Source organism: Anopheles ziemanni, chromosome 3 (assembly GCF_943734765.1).
Source record: "Anopheles ziemanni chromosome 3, idAnoZiCoDA_A2_x.2, whole genome shotgun sequence".
Classification (NCBI taxonomy): Eukaryota; Metazoa; Arthropoda; class Insecta; order Diptera; family Culicidae; genus Anopheles; species Anopheles ziemanni.
Window position 1 is genome coordinate 45,034,626 of NC_080706.1, and position 15,326 is coordinate 45,049,951.

At 45.9% G+C, this 15,326-nt stretch overlaps 1 protein-coding gene across 1 annotated transcript; it reads right to left on the bottom strand.

Moving 5' to 3' along the window:
- Positions 1 to 80: 80 nt before the first annotated feature.
- LOC131286795 (uncharacterized) lies at positions 81 to 15,126 on the bottom strand. The gene is made up of 10 exons (XM_058315795.1): positions 14,182 to 15,126; positions 13,409 to 13,551; positions 12,042 to 12,217; positions 11,648 to 11,813; positions 10,690 to 10,789; positions 7,668 to 7,920; positions 7,291 to 7,601; positions 4,120 to 4,332; positions 2,499 to 2,950; positions 81 to 114 (listed from the first exon to the last, which is right to left on the bottom strand). Exons 1-10 carry the CDS (start codon positions 15,124 to 15,126, stop codon positions 81 to 83), a joined length of 2,793 nt encoding a protein of 930 aa, XP_058171778.1.
- Between the last annotated feature and the right edge of the window lie 200 nt (positions 15,127 to 15,326).

The window sequence follows — 15,326 nt, forward strand, 5'->3', positions numbered from 1 at the left end:
CCCGATCCCGGTGGTCGGTTGGCGTTCGGGCGCGACTTGCGCCATCGATCGCCGAACAGCTGCTCCAGGTAATACCGTAGTCAGATCTTAGTTACCGTCGGGGCGTTCAGCAGTCTAGCAGGGTCGAGTCGACCATCGTACGTCGAGGGAAAGACAAGAGAAAAGAAATCCCATCTATCAGTGACGATACGTGGCAACCGATTGCAGCAAAAGAGCAACGCATTAAACGGTAGTAAGCGATAACATGAAGATTGACGAAGCGAAACAAGCGAAAGCTATCAAATTAATTACGTTACACTATTCGTTGCATTGCAGATGGCGTACGGTTGGAGCATGAAACCTTCTAGAAACACATCTAGTACACGCGGACTACTACATCGAACACCAGCTTGGTGAAACTATCTGCTTCGAAGCGACTACTCGAGATGCAGGATAAATGAACACAATGCACCCAACAGCATTAGGCTCCGAAACGCTGGAACTGGGTGGCAACGACTAAAGAAAATATAATATGATAAACCGCTGTCTCATGTTGGCTGCGAGTCAACAAGGAACCCAGAAACATCTCCTCCGAATAATGGTTGAATGTTAAATACGAAGCGTAACCAGCCAGCCAGTGTTAAGCGACAGCATGAAGTATGTTGACACTTTTTATTTGATGGTTTGAAAACTCCAATAGTATTATACTGTTAAAGAATTGACTAAAGCCTAAAACAACGGTAGCAGCGGAAAATTAGCAAACAAACGGCAGCAAACAACAGCGGACGCGGGCCCATCTTCTTGATGCTCTCGATGCTACATCGAACTGGCGAGTGCCACGGTCATCGCTGCCCCAGCCGCGCCGGAAGCGATTCTTTGATGGTACTACTACCTCATGCCACCGTCGATGGTGGCGACGGGCCCATCAGTGGTGTTTGGCGGGGGGATGGTGCAGGCGACGGATCGATACGCTGGGTCACGCCGCATACCCCTGGCGGCGCTGAGCACTTCGCGGCATGCGCGCACCCAGCCCGAGTGTCGTCGTAGGCGCTACGCTAGGGATCACGCCTCCTGCAGGAGACGCTGTTGGACCTGCTTGGCCGGTTGGTGCTGGACGAATTTGTTCGAGCGCGTACATTTGTACCTCCGGTGGGTACGACGGTGCCGAGGGAGAGCGGAAAACGAGGAAGAGGTGAAAATATTGGCATCGGTAGCGGCAGTGCTTGCGACGGCGATGGTACGAATGGAACCGGGTTGCGTTGCATGAGGAACGGAACAAAATGAAAACAGTTTGCCATCAATGAAGGAACCATCGACAGTGATTCGTTTGCGAGTCCTTTGGTGACAATGTAGTACAATATGCTGACGCTGCTTTTGAAAGGAACCTCAGAATTGATGTCTCTATGCTGGTACTATACGTAAAACTTTTTGGGTGAACAAATTTACACAGTCAATTTACTGCTAAGCTGACCGTGGTCTGTTATAACTTATTGCAATCCAGAGAACTTTAAACTTAGATGGTTAGTTCTTAGCCGTTTCACTCAAATGAGATGGTAAAAACGCATGGTTTAATAAGATAGCCTTCAGCGAAACCTGTTTTTTAGTTGTTTCGCTGATGTTCAGAAATGTTGTTTCTATGATTCAAATAATCTTAATTTGGTTCAATAATTTTATTTTTATTCTTAAATCAAACCAGAAGCCTTTTTCGGTTACTTGACAATTAAGAGTACCTATATTTTTTCCCGGGGGTGCCCATGGCGCAGCGGTAGCGCGAGGAAACACCACACCACAGGTATGGGATAGAATCTCGAGTCTGGCACCCTCCGGTATTACGAACCGCTGACCACCGATCTATAATATACCGTCTTTCGGTCACACAAACTCTCTTCGGAGAGAGGCCTTGTCCCACTAGGGGATGTCGTGCCACATAAAAAAAAAAACCCGTCTGGGACATTATGCACACGGCTGAAGACTCAATTAAGAACCTTGCAGCAACCCATCTGACACCAAGTCACAAAGCTAGGACTCGTTTGCAACGCAATAAACCGACAGGCCGGAGAGGTACGTGCATGCGGCGGAGGGTGGCGGGTTGTGTGCTTTATTGAGCATTGATACCAGCTGTGTCAGACGAATGGTGCATGCATACGGGATTTCCATATAAATTAGTGGTTGTTCGAGTCTAACAACCGGAACCCTGAGACGTATGCACCGCAAGGGGTGAGGAACGGGTTTGACACTACATTAATCGGTTGGGAATCGAGCTAGCACAGTGGGTATAGCAGCTGAAGCTGGTTTTTCAAACGAAGGGAACACGGGCATGGACTGGAGCGACTACTGGAGCACGTAGTTTGTGTTTGGGGAGGTGGGTTTGGTTGCTCTAAGAGCTTGGTTGTTTCGTGTGCAGGGATATGACCGCTCGCTAGTACGGGGTTGATTGGTGATACGAGAGATTTTGTGGGTTCAAATACAACATGGGATGATCGAAGGGTGCTGTAGTAATGGCACTGGGGAGGGCTTACCTGTAGGTGGGCACCTTGGCGTCGAACTCGCACAGCTCGTAGTTGTTGTTACCGTTTATTGTCTTGGTCGTGCCGGTCGCGGATGACAGCAGCGAGGCGGTGTTCGGGTCCTCCACCAGCAGCGCACAGTTGGAGTTGGTGTCCGACTCGCAGCCACATGCGGCCTCACCAACACCTCCACCCGCAGCAGCCCCACTTCCACTGGGTACGGCACCGCCACTGCATGAATGTGGCTGTTGCTGCTGGGGCTGCTGCTGCTGTTCGTTGATGCACGTGTAGAGCTGCTTGTGCTTCAGCATCTGCTTGGGAGTGTTGTCCTGCGTCAGCAGCGACTCCCGTTCGCTTTCCGCCGAGCCGACGCGCGTTCGCTCCCGGTCCCGATTGCCCACCTTCGGCTCGGCGTGGATGCCCCCGTTCACCGAGGTGCTCGTCACTTGCTGCAATAAGGTGAACTGATTTTGATACAATCCGAACCCGATGGGTAATGGTAACCCGTTTTTTTTTATAGTCCCCCGTGGTTGGTATAAATATTAATGCCGGACATTCGGGTGATTATCGAACATCCGTCCGACCCCGGTTTACCCATCCAGCCATCCAGCAGGTGCGTTACGTGGTTGATCGGTGCCGCCAGTTGCGATTTTAGTTGCACGTGTTGTTGTGCCGCGCATCAGCATCAGCGCCAGCGAAGGTAGTTGGTTTTGTTATCAGTGCAGTTTCGGGGCGTTAGTATCAGTGCGTAGTTTTTTTTTAAATATTTTTTATAATGTGTGGTTTCGGGGTTTTATTGCGTGCGTGCAGTCGTGCATGGTTTTGCATCGAAGCAGTCGGGATTTGTTTATGTTGGAAAAAATAAATATAGAAAGCAGAAAAAGAGAAATGAATCAATCGGTGAGCAGCATCACGTGACGGGTGGGACTTACTAATTTCATACTCTAGAACAGCAATTATCAACTTATCTGTTTTTCAAACGTTTTTTTAATTTTTTGAATTGACTTGATTAGCTTGATTTAAAAGAAAAGCGTTTATCTTTGCTATTTTCACAGTGTATACTTTCATTCTATAGCGCTTGTCACTATTTTTACCGTCTGTTGACTATCATTTTTAACAAAAAAAAAAAAATGATACGATAAGATAAGTTTAAAGCTACGGTAACTAAGAAAAATATTTTTTTAAATATGTTGCGTTAAAATGAATTCCCGTGTCTAAATCCACCCTAACTTTTTAACAGTGGAAAAAAGCAAATGCGGTTATTCGATTTTTAAAGTAAGATAAGAATGAATTTCAGGGGAAGTGAATTGCAAACGCGACATTTGGAATGAACGAGTTGCTAACTGGTGCTGGTGTTCGATGACAATGGTTGGTTGGTTAAGACTTGCCGCTTTAAATAAGTTGAGAATAGCTGCTGTAGAAATTCTTTGAACTTGTTTTTAAAGTGTTTGCGAATCAAGAGCCATTACTATTATCAGATACTCTGAGCTGGGCATTTCAAAGCGTGCACATCTCTCTCAACGTCCGCTCGTATGTTACTGTGTGCGATGGTTTAAAATGGTTTCCTCCCTATGCATTCACTAACGAATCACTTGAGGGCTACTACGGACGAATTGTTGCTGGGTTCTCTTACCTGCTGGATCTGCTGCTGGTCGCAGTCGACCCCGTTCAGTATTGCGCCGGACATTTCCGTCTGCAGCAGCTTAATCTTCTGAATCATTTCCTTGATCTCGTACCGGAGGATACCGAGGAAGCACAGCTTCAGGAACGCTATCACACAGTAGCCGAGTACGAACAGTATGTCGGCCGTGTGTCGAAGCCAGGACACGATCCGATCCGCACAGCCCTACCGCGAAGAAGCAAAAAGGCGGTCGAAAAAGACCGATTAATAAATATACCATGAAAGAGAGAGTGAGAGAGTGAGGGCAAAACGGCAAAAATCGTATGCATGAGCAATTGAATTATATCTCCACCGCTTTTTCGGGTTCGACGGTGGGTTTTGTTTGAGCATTAATTATTCAAGAATTAAAATGTGTATATTAATTTTTCATGTCCACCATTTGTGAGCCGTTCCGTAGGTGGTTGACTGGAAGGCAAAATGACTGCACCGGGAGGCGTACGCAACGCGAAAGATATGTTTGAATTATTCGTTAATTTGTTAAGTGTTCGTTAAGCGGTTATGCGTAAATCTGCTTCCACGGAATGATTTATGACATTTCGAATGCATACATTTTTCGACGCAGTCCACGGTGGAAGTCGGCAGCCAAATTCCGCACAACTACGCGTGAAGAATTCAATACCGAAAATGCCAAATGAAATTCTACCACAAAAAGTCAATCGAGTGCCAATTTGAGAATGCGGTACAATGGTACAGTTTAATGTGAAAAAATACCGCTGGAGAACCGAAATAGGAACCGAATCGAGGATTAAAAACGGGCCTCGACTCTGCCTTCCACACGACTGAAAGATGTCCGCACGTTATAATAATGTAATAAACAATAAACAACAGGCTCCAGTTGACAGGGGCAGTAAAAATAGGAGAATTAATAATATTTTTATCTTCCATCAACCAAAAGAACTCACCGCTTGACAAAGCGGCCAGTTAATCGTGGGCCGTTTTAGTGCGGGAAAACGAAACGCTTTTGCGCGGTGTACATGCACTTGAGTGCATTTCCGGTGAATTTTACGATTCTTTATGCCACTGTCAAGCCCTTTGTTTTGAGAACTGTAAAAATATAAAATCCACCCTCGGTCACCATGCGAGCTGGCAGCAGCCAGTTGTTTTCCTTTCGAAAACGAACTTTTGAGTAAAATTGAAATTCACCGTGCGAGTGTAGGCGGAATGTATCGAACGTAGAAATAGGCCGGCACCTGCAGCTGTGACCAGAACTATATTGGGCAAGGCAAGGTTGTGCCCAGTGCGAATTGTTGGTTATGATGATGATGATGACTGAGACCATGGCTACGGATGGTGGTGATTTTTTTTTATCATCGATTGGAAATTGGGTGTTGGAAAGGGAAAAGGGTCGCAGAGACACCATTGTTTCTGGTCCCAGTTCTGGTGCAGACATTCGACGACGACGGTGGAGATAAACGTCGGCAAACTAGAGAGGAATGGAACGTTTAATTAAAAGCAAACACTGTGCCCAAGTGAACATGGACAAAAGCTCAACCCGGGGAGGAAGAACAGAAAAAAATAGTAAAAGTAGGATAGAAAAGATTGCTGCTGCTTTGTAGCTGTGCATTAAGCGGTCCTGTGTTTCTGCCGACGAACGTCCCGGGCGAAACAACCATCCGTCATGGGCTGTCGACTCGATCGAATGGGGTTGCGAGAGCAAAAATAACATCACCGGAAAATGCAATAAATTGCAACTGACGTTTTGTTGGCGCACGCTTTCTCGGGCCATCCGGGCGGGGTTGGGTTAAAGCGGGGGTCGGTTTGGGGGCAAAAATCTCTCTCCGGTCTCGATTCCTACACAGCTTCGTCGGTCCGCCACAGCGTCGCTTTGTTTATTTGATGCTGTGCTGTGTAGAGTCCCATTTCTCGCCCTCGAGAGGTGGTAAATGTTAGTTTTTCTTGCCGCACTTTAAACCTCGCGTATTATTTTGTTTTTCCAACCGACTGCAGCTTATTGATGTTTCTTGTGCTGGGTTGTATTGATTCTGTCATTGGTACTCCCGAGCGGCTAGAAAAGGACTGCATCGGTGCACTTGAATGGAAACCGGTTCCGATGCGATCGGGGCTCGGGTCGATTGATCAATTATTTTTCTTATACTTTCGTTCGATGTTTGTTATGAGTTTGTTTTTTTTCTAGATTTTATTTCATCCAGAAACAAAAATGGCATCCATTCCGATTGATTGAAATGTTTCTGCTTCTCGGAATGGTTTCAATTAAAGTTTCATGTTATTTGCCATCAATCTGAAATTTGTGTTGTTTTGTTTGGCTGCAAAGTTAAATGTATATCGTGCCAAGTGGTAAAGTTTATCAGCTCAAAATGTGTATACATTCGTTGGAAGGCATTTTTAGTCAAAGCTTTTCTCAAATTCCGGTGTAAATATAACTGATGTGAACATTCCCTACTTCGTAGAAGGGTCAGGGATGGTTGGTTCGTCAAATTATTGGCATTTTCAGTTTTTCACTCATCGAAATTCAGGCGTTCAGTTGACTATCAATCCAAATATTGACTGTCAAAAATGTGGGTTCGAATCCCAACCGAGACCGGACCCTCCCCTGTACGAGAGGACTGACTATCCTCGTACAACAGGGAAACAAGTCTCGTAAGCCTTTAACAGGCCGGCATGACCAAGAGGTCGTTACGCCAAGAAGAAGAAAAAGAAGTTGACTGTCAAAGCCAGTTATGGATAGGAATCTTTTATTACCAAATCGCATCGATGTTTTTCTCCAAGTTTCCAGTACAACTGGTCTGAACAGTAATGTATTTAGTTTCAGATTTAACTTATCTAAAATATTTGTTATTTAGAAAGGGTTTAAACATGAAAGTTATTATTCTTAAATAATTTTAAAGCTTCATTATTATTCATGACCTATCAACTTATTTTTTGCTTGTTTCTGCTAGAGATAAATATAGAAGGCTAGAAACAACTTGGAGCTTCATAGGCAAATTTGAAAAAATGGTGTTTCAAAGAAGATAATACATTTTTTCTATACAACATTTATTTTCACCGGCTGTAAAGTACTGTAGTAGCTTTGAAACCACAGTTTCTTTACCTACACTTTATTTAAATAATGCATGGGAATTACCATGGTTTCGTAGAAAATCCTATGCTATGAGTGGCACTTACCTGTGGATAGACCGCCCGACACGTTACTATCGTTTTGATTTCCTCCGTTTCGCCACCGGAAACGAAGTTGCTACCGCTGACCCCCACCGGGCTCCCACTGCCGCCGGACGTGCTGCCGGTCGTGGAACTGAAGCTGTTCCCACTGCTGCCGTGGGTGGAACTGGCGATGCTGAAGGAACTACTATCACTACTGCTGCTACCGCTATCGCTTTGGCCGGCCGCTGCTATACTGTCCGCCACGTCGGGTAACGTGCTGTCGAAGATGCTACCGCTGGCCTCACTCGTACTGCTTCCGCTCGTACCACTGGTACCTATACTACTACCGTTTTTACTGACGCCAATGCTACTACTACTACTACTACTGCTGATGCTGCTGCTACTACTGCTGCTGGGTGCCGTTATGAGGCTCCAGGAATCACTGAGGTCGCTGAAGTTGCGGCTCATCAGCAGCGTGTCCTTGAGGGTGCTGGCCGCGAGTTCGGTGGCCGCCGCGACCGCCGCCGTCGGGTCGTCCGCACCCCGGAACACGATGGCCGACGCCAGCGGACGACGCCCTATGCTGATCTGCTCGGTAATGTCCGACGTGCAGCAGGACGTCGGGTACGTTCGGTTGGCGTTCAGAGCGAAGTCCTTAACGAAAACAAAGCAAAACAAGTGGAACAATGTAAATCGGTCTCTGCACGTGGGATGGTTTTATTTTCTCTGCGATGTCGATAATGTTTTGGTTTGACTGCTTTTGTTGTTTCTGTCATTTAACCAGAACAAGCCACCTACACAGAACCTTTTTGGACAAGTAAGAGAACAATCTCAACAGTTAAACGACGATCGCTCGCTTTTGGGAGTATTTCCTTGGAAGAACTATTCAGTTACCGAATCTGTTTTGTCCTCTAAGCCCTCAAAAACAAAAAATACAGTAAAGCTGAAAGGTAGAACCAACCGCACCATTGTATCATAAATTTCCTCCCAACCTTCCTAATTCGCTAGCATACTTTTTCTTCTCTTTCCACCATCGGGTGCATACCATCTTTCCGAAGCCTTCTTCATGAAGAAGAGATCCTTTTAAAAATGTCTTTCCAGTAATTGTGGGAGATTACTTTCGCATCTTACGTCGGGCGAAAGAGGTTCTAAATTGCCGGTATGAAAAGCGAAAAATTGGAAACTTTTCCCGGCTAAGCCTTACAGCGACACTAATCGTCAGCTGTTACCGTGGCTGAGAAAGAGCCTTCGCTCCGTCCCTAATATCCCATGCAGGAACGGCGGAGGATTTTATAACAGCTCGTGCCTGGGAAAGGGGGCGGGGCTGACAAGGATCCGAAAGCAATGGGCCTTGATAATCGTGGGAATGAAGTAATTACAGGACCTTTTAGGGGTCAGGATTACCGAACGGGCCCGACCCTCCTCGGGTATGTGGAGTGCTATTTAAAATGTAAGCGAAGAAAATATCTTCCATTTAAAATTGGACCGCTTCCAACTGGGAAGGGAGCGAGGCCGTACCGAGCCGGTTAAACTAATGATTGTTTTAGTCCGGAAATGGGTTTGCGTCGCAAATTCTTTTTGCGTTCTGCCCCATTCCGATTAGTATGCATAGAACCCAGCCTGGACCATACGAGTAGGAAATTGTAACCTTTTGAACGAAATTTGCTGGAAAAGAGTGGATTTGCAAAGTAGTGTTGTAGCCTCCCCCAACATGACACATGCAAATAATTGCTCCAGTTCGTTGGTAATAAGAAAAGGATGGGATGGAACATGTTAAACATGTGTAGCTTTCGTGTTTTCTCTTGGAATTGATATTGATTTCAGATAACATTCAATCTAAATTGTTTGATTTTGACTGCAATTTTTTTCCGATGCTTTGGAAAAATGTTACCAACCATGACTTTGATAGTAATTTAATGCGACTGGGTAAATTACTATTTTAGTACGATATTTTCTACAATAAAACACTCTCTTCCGTCTCGATTGACAGTTTACCGTTCATTGGTGAGAACTCAATTTGAAGGCGATAGAGCGTGTAAATTGCTGGATTAAAATAAAAATAGGCGATTGAATGCACGTAATTGGAAAATAAAAACCGTTCCCTATTCCCGGATTCAATTTGGTTCAATTAAAATGTGCGTTGTTTATACGATCCCCGTGCATTGGGATCACGTTACATGCGGGCGGATTAAAACGGTTAGACCGAAATCCGGTTACGCAGGCGTCCGTAGGATCACATTTCATCGCAGCTTGGAACCTTTGCCTAGCTTCGCATTTTCAATCGACCACATAATCCCCGGGAAGCGGAAGGAAAACTGTTTGCCGAGGAGCGGTGGCAAAATAACAACGCTATCAAATGGATGGCGTGTGTAATATTAGAACTTCCGAATCGTTACTAAAAGTGGAGTGTGTATGTGTGCACTTGGGGTTGGGGTGGGGCTTTCGGTTGAAGCACGTTTGTTCCGCTTGTGACCATTTTAGGGTACTATTAGCACATGCTTGCAACTGCAAATCGGAATCCTATTATGCAACGAAAGCTGCAGACGGTGACAACGACGGAAGTTCATTTGGATTTTCCACATCGCTACCATTTTTCCCGTCATGGTGGTGGAGAAAAAAAAAACACCCACTCCAATTCATTCCTTGCTAGCGGATGTGGTCTTTATGCCAGGGTTTCCCGGCAGTGCATATTTCCATGTTCATGTCAACAAATATGCACATTTTCTCCGCATTTGTCGCATAATGTGCATGGCACAGTAGCTTTTACATGTACATGAAATTCCCTAACTTAGCCTATGTTGGAACTACAGACGAGATTTTAACCGCTCAAGGGCAGCTGTTTCCTCTCGTTAACTCCTGGATTTGGCCTTATAGGAGGCATACTCCACAAATACTGCAACCACTTGACATCGTTCTGGTTCCGATGAATAAGTACGCAAAGAAGGAAAAAGTAACCGTGCTGTCTTTTGTGAATAGAAATTCGGAGGTACTTGCGACGATTGCGAGGCCCATCATGGTAATGGAATGTTGTTTTTCGCAATACCCTTACGTGGAGGTGCTTGTAACGGAGCGATGTAAAACAAGCAAACCGGTAGTACGTTTTTCGCCTGCCGCCCAATAGTTGAAATTCAGTTCAGGTCCATTTCCTTTCGGTCGCCGGGAGCTGGGCAGGGGCTAGTTTGGCCGTTACCTCCAACGGGTCTAATCAGTATTCATAATCCGAGCCGAGCCCCAAAACTATCCTTCCCGCCGTGGGCGTAACGTTCTATTTTCGGGTCACATTGCGAGCGCTTGCATAATCGCGCTGCTTTGAAGCTTCGAGAAATGGGTCGGGGGAAAACGGGAACGAGAGAGAGGAAAAGCCGCCCGATCGCTATCTTGGCGCGCCGCACGTTGCCATTAGGCCTGGGCCGGTGTACTTACTTGCGGTCCGGTGACTCCGCAGCATCGTCCCTCGTTCTGCAGCCGATCCCAGAGTTCGGTCAGTTCGGGCGAATTTCCATATTCATGCGCTAAGCGGTATCTGAAATGATAATGCAAATGTGCATCAAGTACTAAAGCGGGAGTTTCGTCATCCCCCTCTTGAGGGGCTTGCTGCTACCGGAGTGGGCCGAAGAAAATGGAAAAGAAAAACCTGAACCATGAACGATGAACAGGAGAAAACAGAACGCTTTCCCTTCACATTTATTCTGATCGCACTGACGAGACAAACAAAATGGCGCCCCGGCATGTCCACCCTCGGTCGGGTCGGTCGGGAAATGTTGTATGACGAAGGCGGTAATCAGAGCGCGGTGCTAAAATATGATATCGCGAACGCAAGTACAGGAGGACAAAGCAAACAAGCTTCTTATGGCGTCGATGACGCCGTTTTTGCTTTGGGGCGCGATGAGAGAGCAGACGTGCTTTTCGAAGCAACTTTTTACGATCCGTAATCCGTTTTGGCGTATTTTTAGCCGAGCAAGCTGCTGCTCAGCCGTTTGGCTGCGGGCGGCATGGGTTCGCGCAAATGGCGCCTAAAGTATCTGCTTACATCGCCCCAAAACTGCCATCGCAGGAAATTTCCTTTTGAAGGGAACTCACATTTCGGGGTTCGGAAAATTTAATCTTTTGTACATGCGGTGTACACGCGATCGCTGCGAGGGAAGCCTATGCTGGATGGCTAGGAATGATATTTTCAGCTACGTGCAACCTGTTCGTAGTGGAAACTGGATCGCTTAAAATATATTTTCCTCTTGTCCTGTTTGCTTTTCACTCGTTTCGTGGTACATTGTTTTTTTTTAGTTGATATTGATTGATATTCGTAAATAATACATAGTAGCCTTAGGGACAGTTTAGCAATATTGTTTATAGAACACGAAATGTTTGTAGATCGCTCACTTACCTCAGCATTGGCTGGAGGTCATGTATGACCTTGTCGAATTTGAACATCCAAAAAATGCCTAACATGGCGTCCCCTATCAACAATACGAGTAAAAGTAACCAGTAAGCGTTTAACAATTTCTCCGACAGTCTTAAGGCACCGAGACACCCTATCAGTTGTAGGAAACCTGGAGAAACGAGAAGAGGAAAAGACGAGCGAGCCAATAAGGAGGGGGAAAAATCGGTGCTGAAATCTGACGTTAAGCCACCTCGCGATATTTTCCCTCCCTGGAGGGGATTATGGGTTCGGCCTGGTGATTTCGCAGCACTCATCCCGAGGGATCGCCCGATGGGATGAGTGGGAAACTTTACCGCACCCACTGTCCCCACGGGAGGGAAGTTTCGCCAAAGCTTACCTGATTGCACCAGCAAAGCCAAGTAAGCATAAATGAAACTGGGCTGCGTCAGACTTAATCCGTTCACTAGCAGGCGCTTGTAGTCGGAGAGTAGAATCTTACCAGCAACGCCACAGAATACAATGACTGCCATCAGGAGCACAGCGTTGCATGTGTATATCCACAATCTGTAGTACCTGTTTGTGGGAAGTGGTCGTGACATTTGAGGAAAGCGCAATTTTATTGTATATTTTTAAACATTGACTCTATTTTGTCCGTCCCGGTGTTGTGCAATTAATTTGTTAACTGTTTTTGTGGGTTGTGTATATTTATTTCTTCTAGAAAAGCATAACCATAACAGCAGGTGATAATGATCGTTTTCTCTATTATGCGCCACATCTGCGTGCAAATTATGTTTCGAGCAGGTTCTGTTGTTTTTCTCGTGCCCGCCGACAATGTAAACATCTAGATTACTTGAAATTTCCGTGAATTGCGGCGGGGCGATGATTTCATAATCACCCGTTCGACGCTCATGAAAACCGAGTGTGTAAACACGCATTAATTTACCGCACGGTGTCGAAATTCGAACCGACGTCTGTGAAGTAAAGCGTCATAATATTTTTCAATCACATTAAAGTCGTCCATAATTTTACCCCGGAAATTCATGACCGGTATCATCTGGAATGTATTGCATTCTAATATGATTCGCGTTTCCAGCCCTGGTCTGGTAACGGAGCCCCGATTCGATCGATTGGTGGATATTCAGCGAAATTATAACCTGCACGCAAATCGAATTCGTAGAAAGGCAACTTGCCAACAGTCGTATATATTGTCGAGCACGAAACGTGTGCGTACACATGGATTGGGCGAACACACATACGGCAAACGAAGGGAATAGAACTTAAAAAAAAACAAGATTCGCACAAGTCACGCACATTTGCGAGAATAAAACCGTTTGAAGTAATATGAATTTCGGTGAGCGGTGAACAAAATACGTACGGATCGTTTTTCCTCCTCGTCTTCCTACTGTGTGTCAGGTCTGGGGTTTTGATAAAATAGGAATTATACGACCGTGTGGTATTCGCACGAAACATTGGGTTCTTGATTTTGGTCCAAGCCCGCGGAGGGGAGTCGATTTTAATTAAAGCCTTGCAAATGTAATTATTCGCGGTGCGTTATTCGGAAACCGACCGAAATCGTTGATTGGATTGTGGAAGTGTTTGTAATTGATAAATTGTCGGCCGAATAAATCTCATTTACTTCTGATGGATGCGTTTTGAATGTGTATCAAGGTTTGATGAATTTCGGCATCATCAAGTTTACATTATTAGCTTCCCATTATTGATAATATTATTTGGGGTTTCCTCGTTCCATTCGGTGCTACTTACCGCATGGCCTTAACGTCCGGCGAGTTACTCTGTAGCCCGGCGGGGGTCATAGGACTCATAGGGTTTGAGTTGGTAATTTTATTGGTAACTTTGACTGGCGCAGGCACTGGGCTAAGGTCGTTCAGTATAGTTGCCACAGGTACCTGCGTATGGGAAATGTTTGTAAAATTATGCAAAAATGGTGGTTTGGTGCTTGTCGAAATTTGTGTACATTATGCATTTTAAACGTTTTTTTGATTTGCTTTGCTGCAGATAAAAACTATTAAACCACTTAAAATAAAATTGTGAAGGGTGGTACAATATTTTCTTTAAACATTCCTTGCGTAATTCAACGTTAATATATCCAATGTTTATATGTTTAAAGCATCACTCTGTCAGTTCAAGATTTGTACTGTGTTTGATGATGTTTATATTGAGAAAAAAGTTTGTTGCATTTAAATATAATAATAAGAAAAATTTTATGATTAAAAATATCATCATTCAACGTGGACCATATGTTAGCACGATGCAAAAGTATGTTTAATTCTGCTTTCTACAAGCCACCAGGCGCCTCCATTTGCTAGCCTCTCTGCAGCGAAACGGCACTTTGATGGCGCAATTTATATTTGTACCGTATTCATGACTTTAAATTCTTGTTCAGTTTCGTGATAAGTCCGACAGTTCGTCGCTCCATTAGAAAACTGAAATAAATCGAATGCTTTTTACTTTACGTGAAGCACCAGGCACCTCCATTGAAATAATTTCTCTTGGAAATCGAATTAAATCATCATTACCTGTACAGTTGGTGGTTTCCGAAAGTTGTTCAGTTCCGGCAGCAGAAACTTTGACTTGCCCTTGTCGGTGGCGTCGGACTGCTGGTTGACGTTGAGATTGCTGGCAGCGTTGCTATGATGCTGCTGCTGCTGCTGTTGTGGCTGATCGGGCGGGGCAATCGAATAGCCGGTGGCGGTCGGCGGGGCAGACTTCACCGTGGCGACCTTGGCCGTCAGCGTCCTGATCGTGGGCCCGACGGTTGCCGCTAGGACGAGCTCGGTCTGAACTTTGACGGCGGCACAGCTCTGCTCGAACTGGCTGGGCTTGGCGAGCTCGACGGACAGTTCGCGGATTTCGCTCGGCAGCTGGTACTTGCTCGGCTGCGAGATGGTACACAGTGTCACCGGTTGCTGCTCGTGTTGGTGCTGGTGCTGGTGTTGCTTATCGCCGGTCGGTTTTCCCCCGGTCACGATAGGCACAACGGTTCCGATGAGGTGCACGGTTTTGTCGATCTTCTCCGTCACCCGCCGGATGCTGTTGCAGTTCCGCTCGATGTTGATCGTCTTCGGCTTCTGCTGTTGCTGCTGGTATCCAATCTCCGGCGTATCACCACAGCTGATGCTGCTGCTGGTACTGCTGCTACCGCTACTCCCGCTGTTTTGCTTGGCGTTGTTGAGCTCCGGTCTGGCTGGACTCTCCCGTGCTCCACTGCTGGCGTTGCTGCTGCGACGGTTGTGGTACTTGGTCCGTTTGATGATGCTGCTGATAGTTGTCTCGGGTTGGTCCGGTTGCTGCGCTGGCTGCTCCGGTTGCTGCGGCGGGCGCTTCGATGGTTCAACGGTCCGAGGGTGCTTTCGGTTGCTGATGTTGCGAATGAGTTGGTTGATGTTGATTGCCTTCTGGACCGTTTCGGCGTGCCGTTCACGAACGGAGGTTGTTGTGCGAACTGACAGCATCACAAACATAGCCCGTCGGTTTACTTTTCCAGCACGTTGGCATAATATGCTTCTCTGATATAGGTTGTTGATAATAGTGTGTGTTGTTGTACAAACGTTTGTATTTTTACACCTTGTAGTGTTCACCACTCACATCTCACGTTACGCAGATTAACACTTCTCTATTCTATAAATGTTTTATGCTTCCAGGTGCGTACCACAATGTTTTG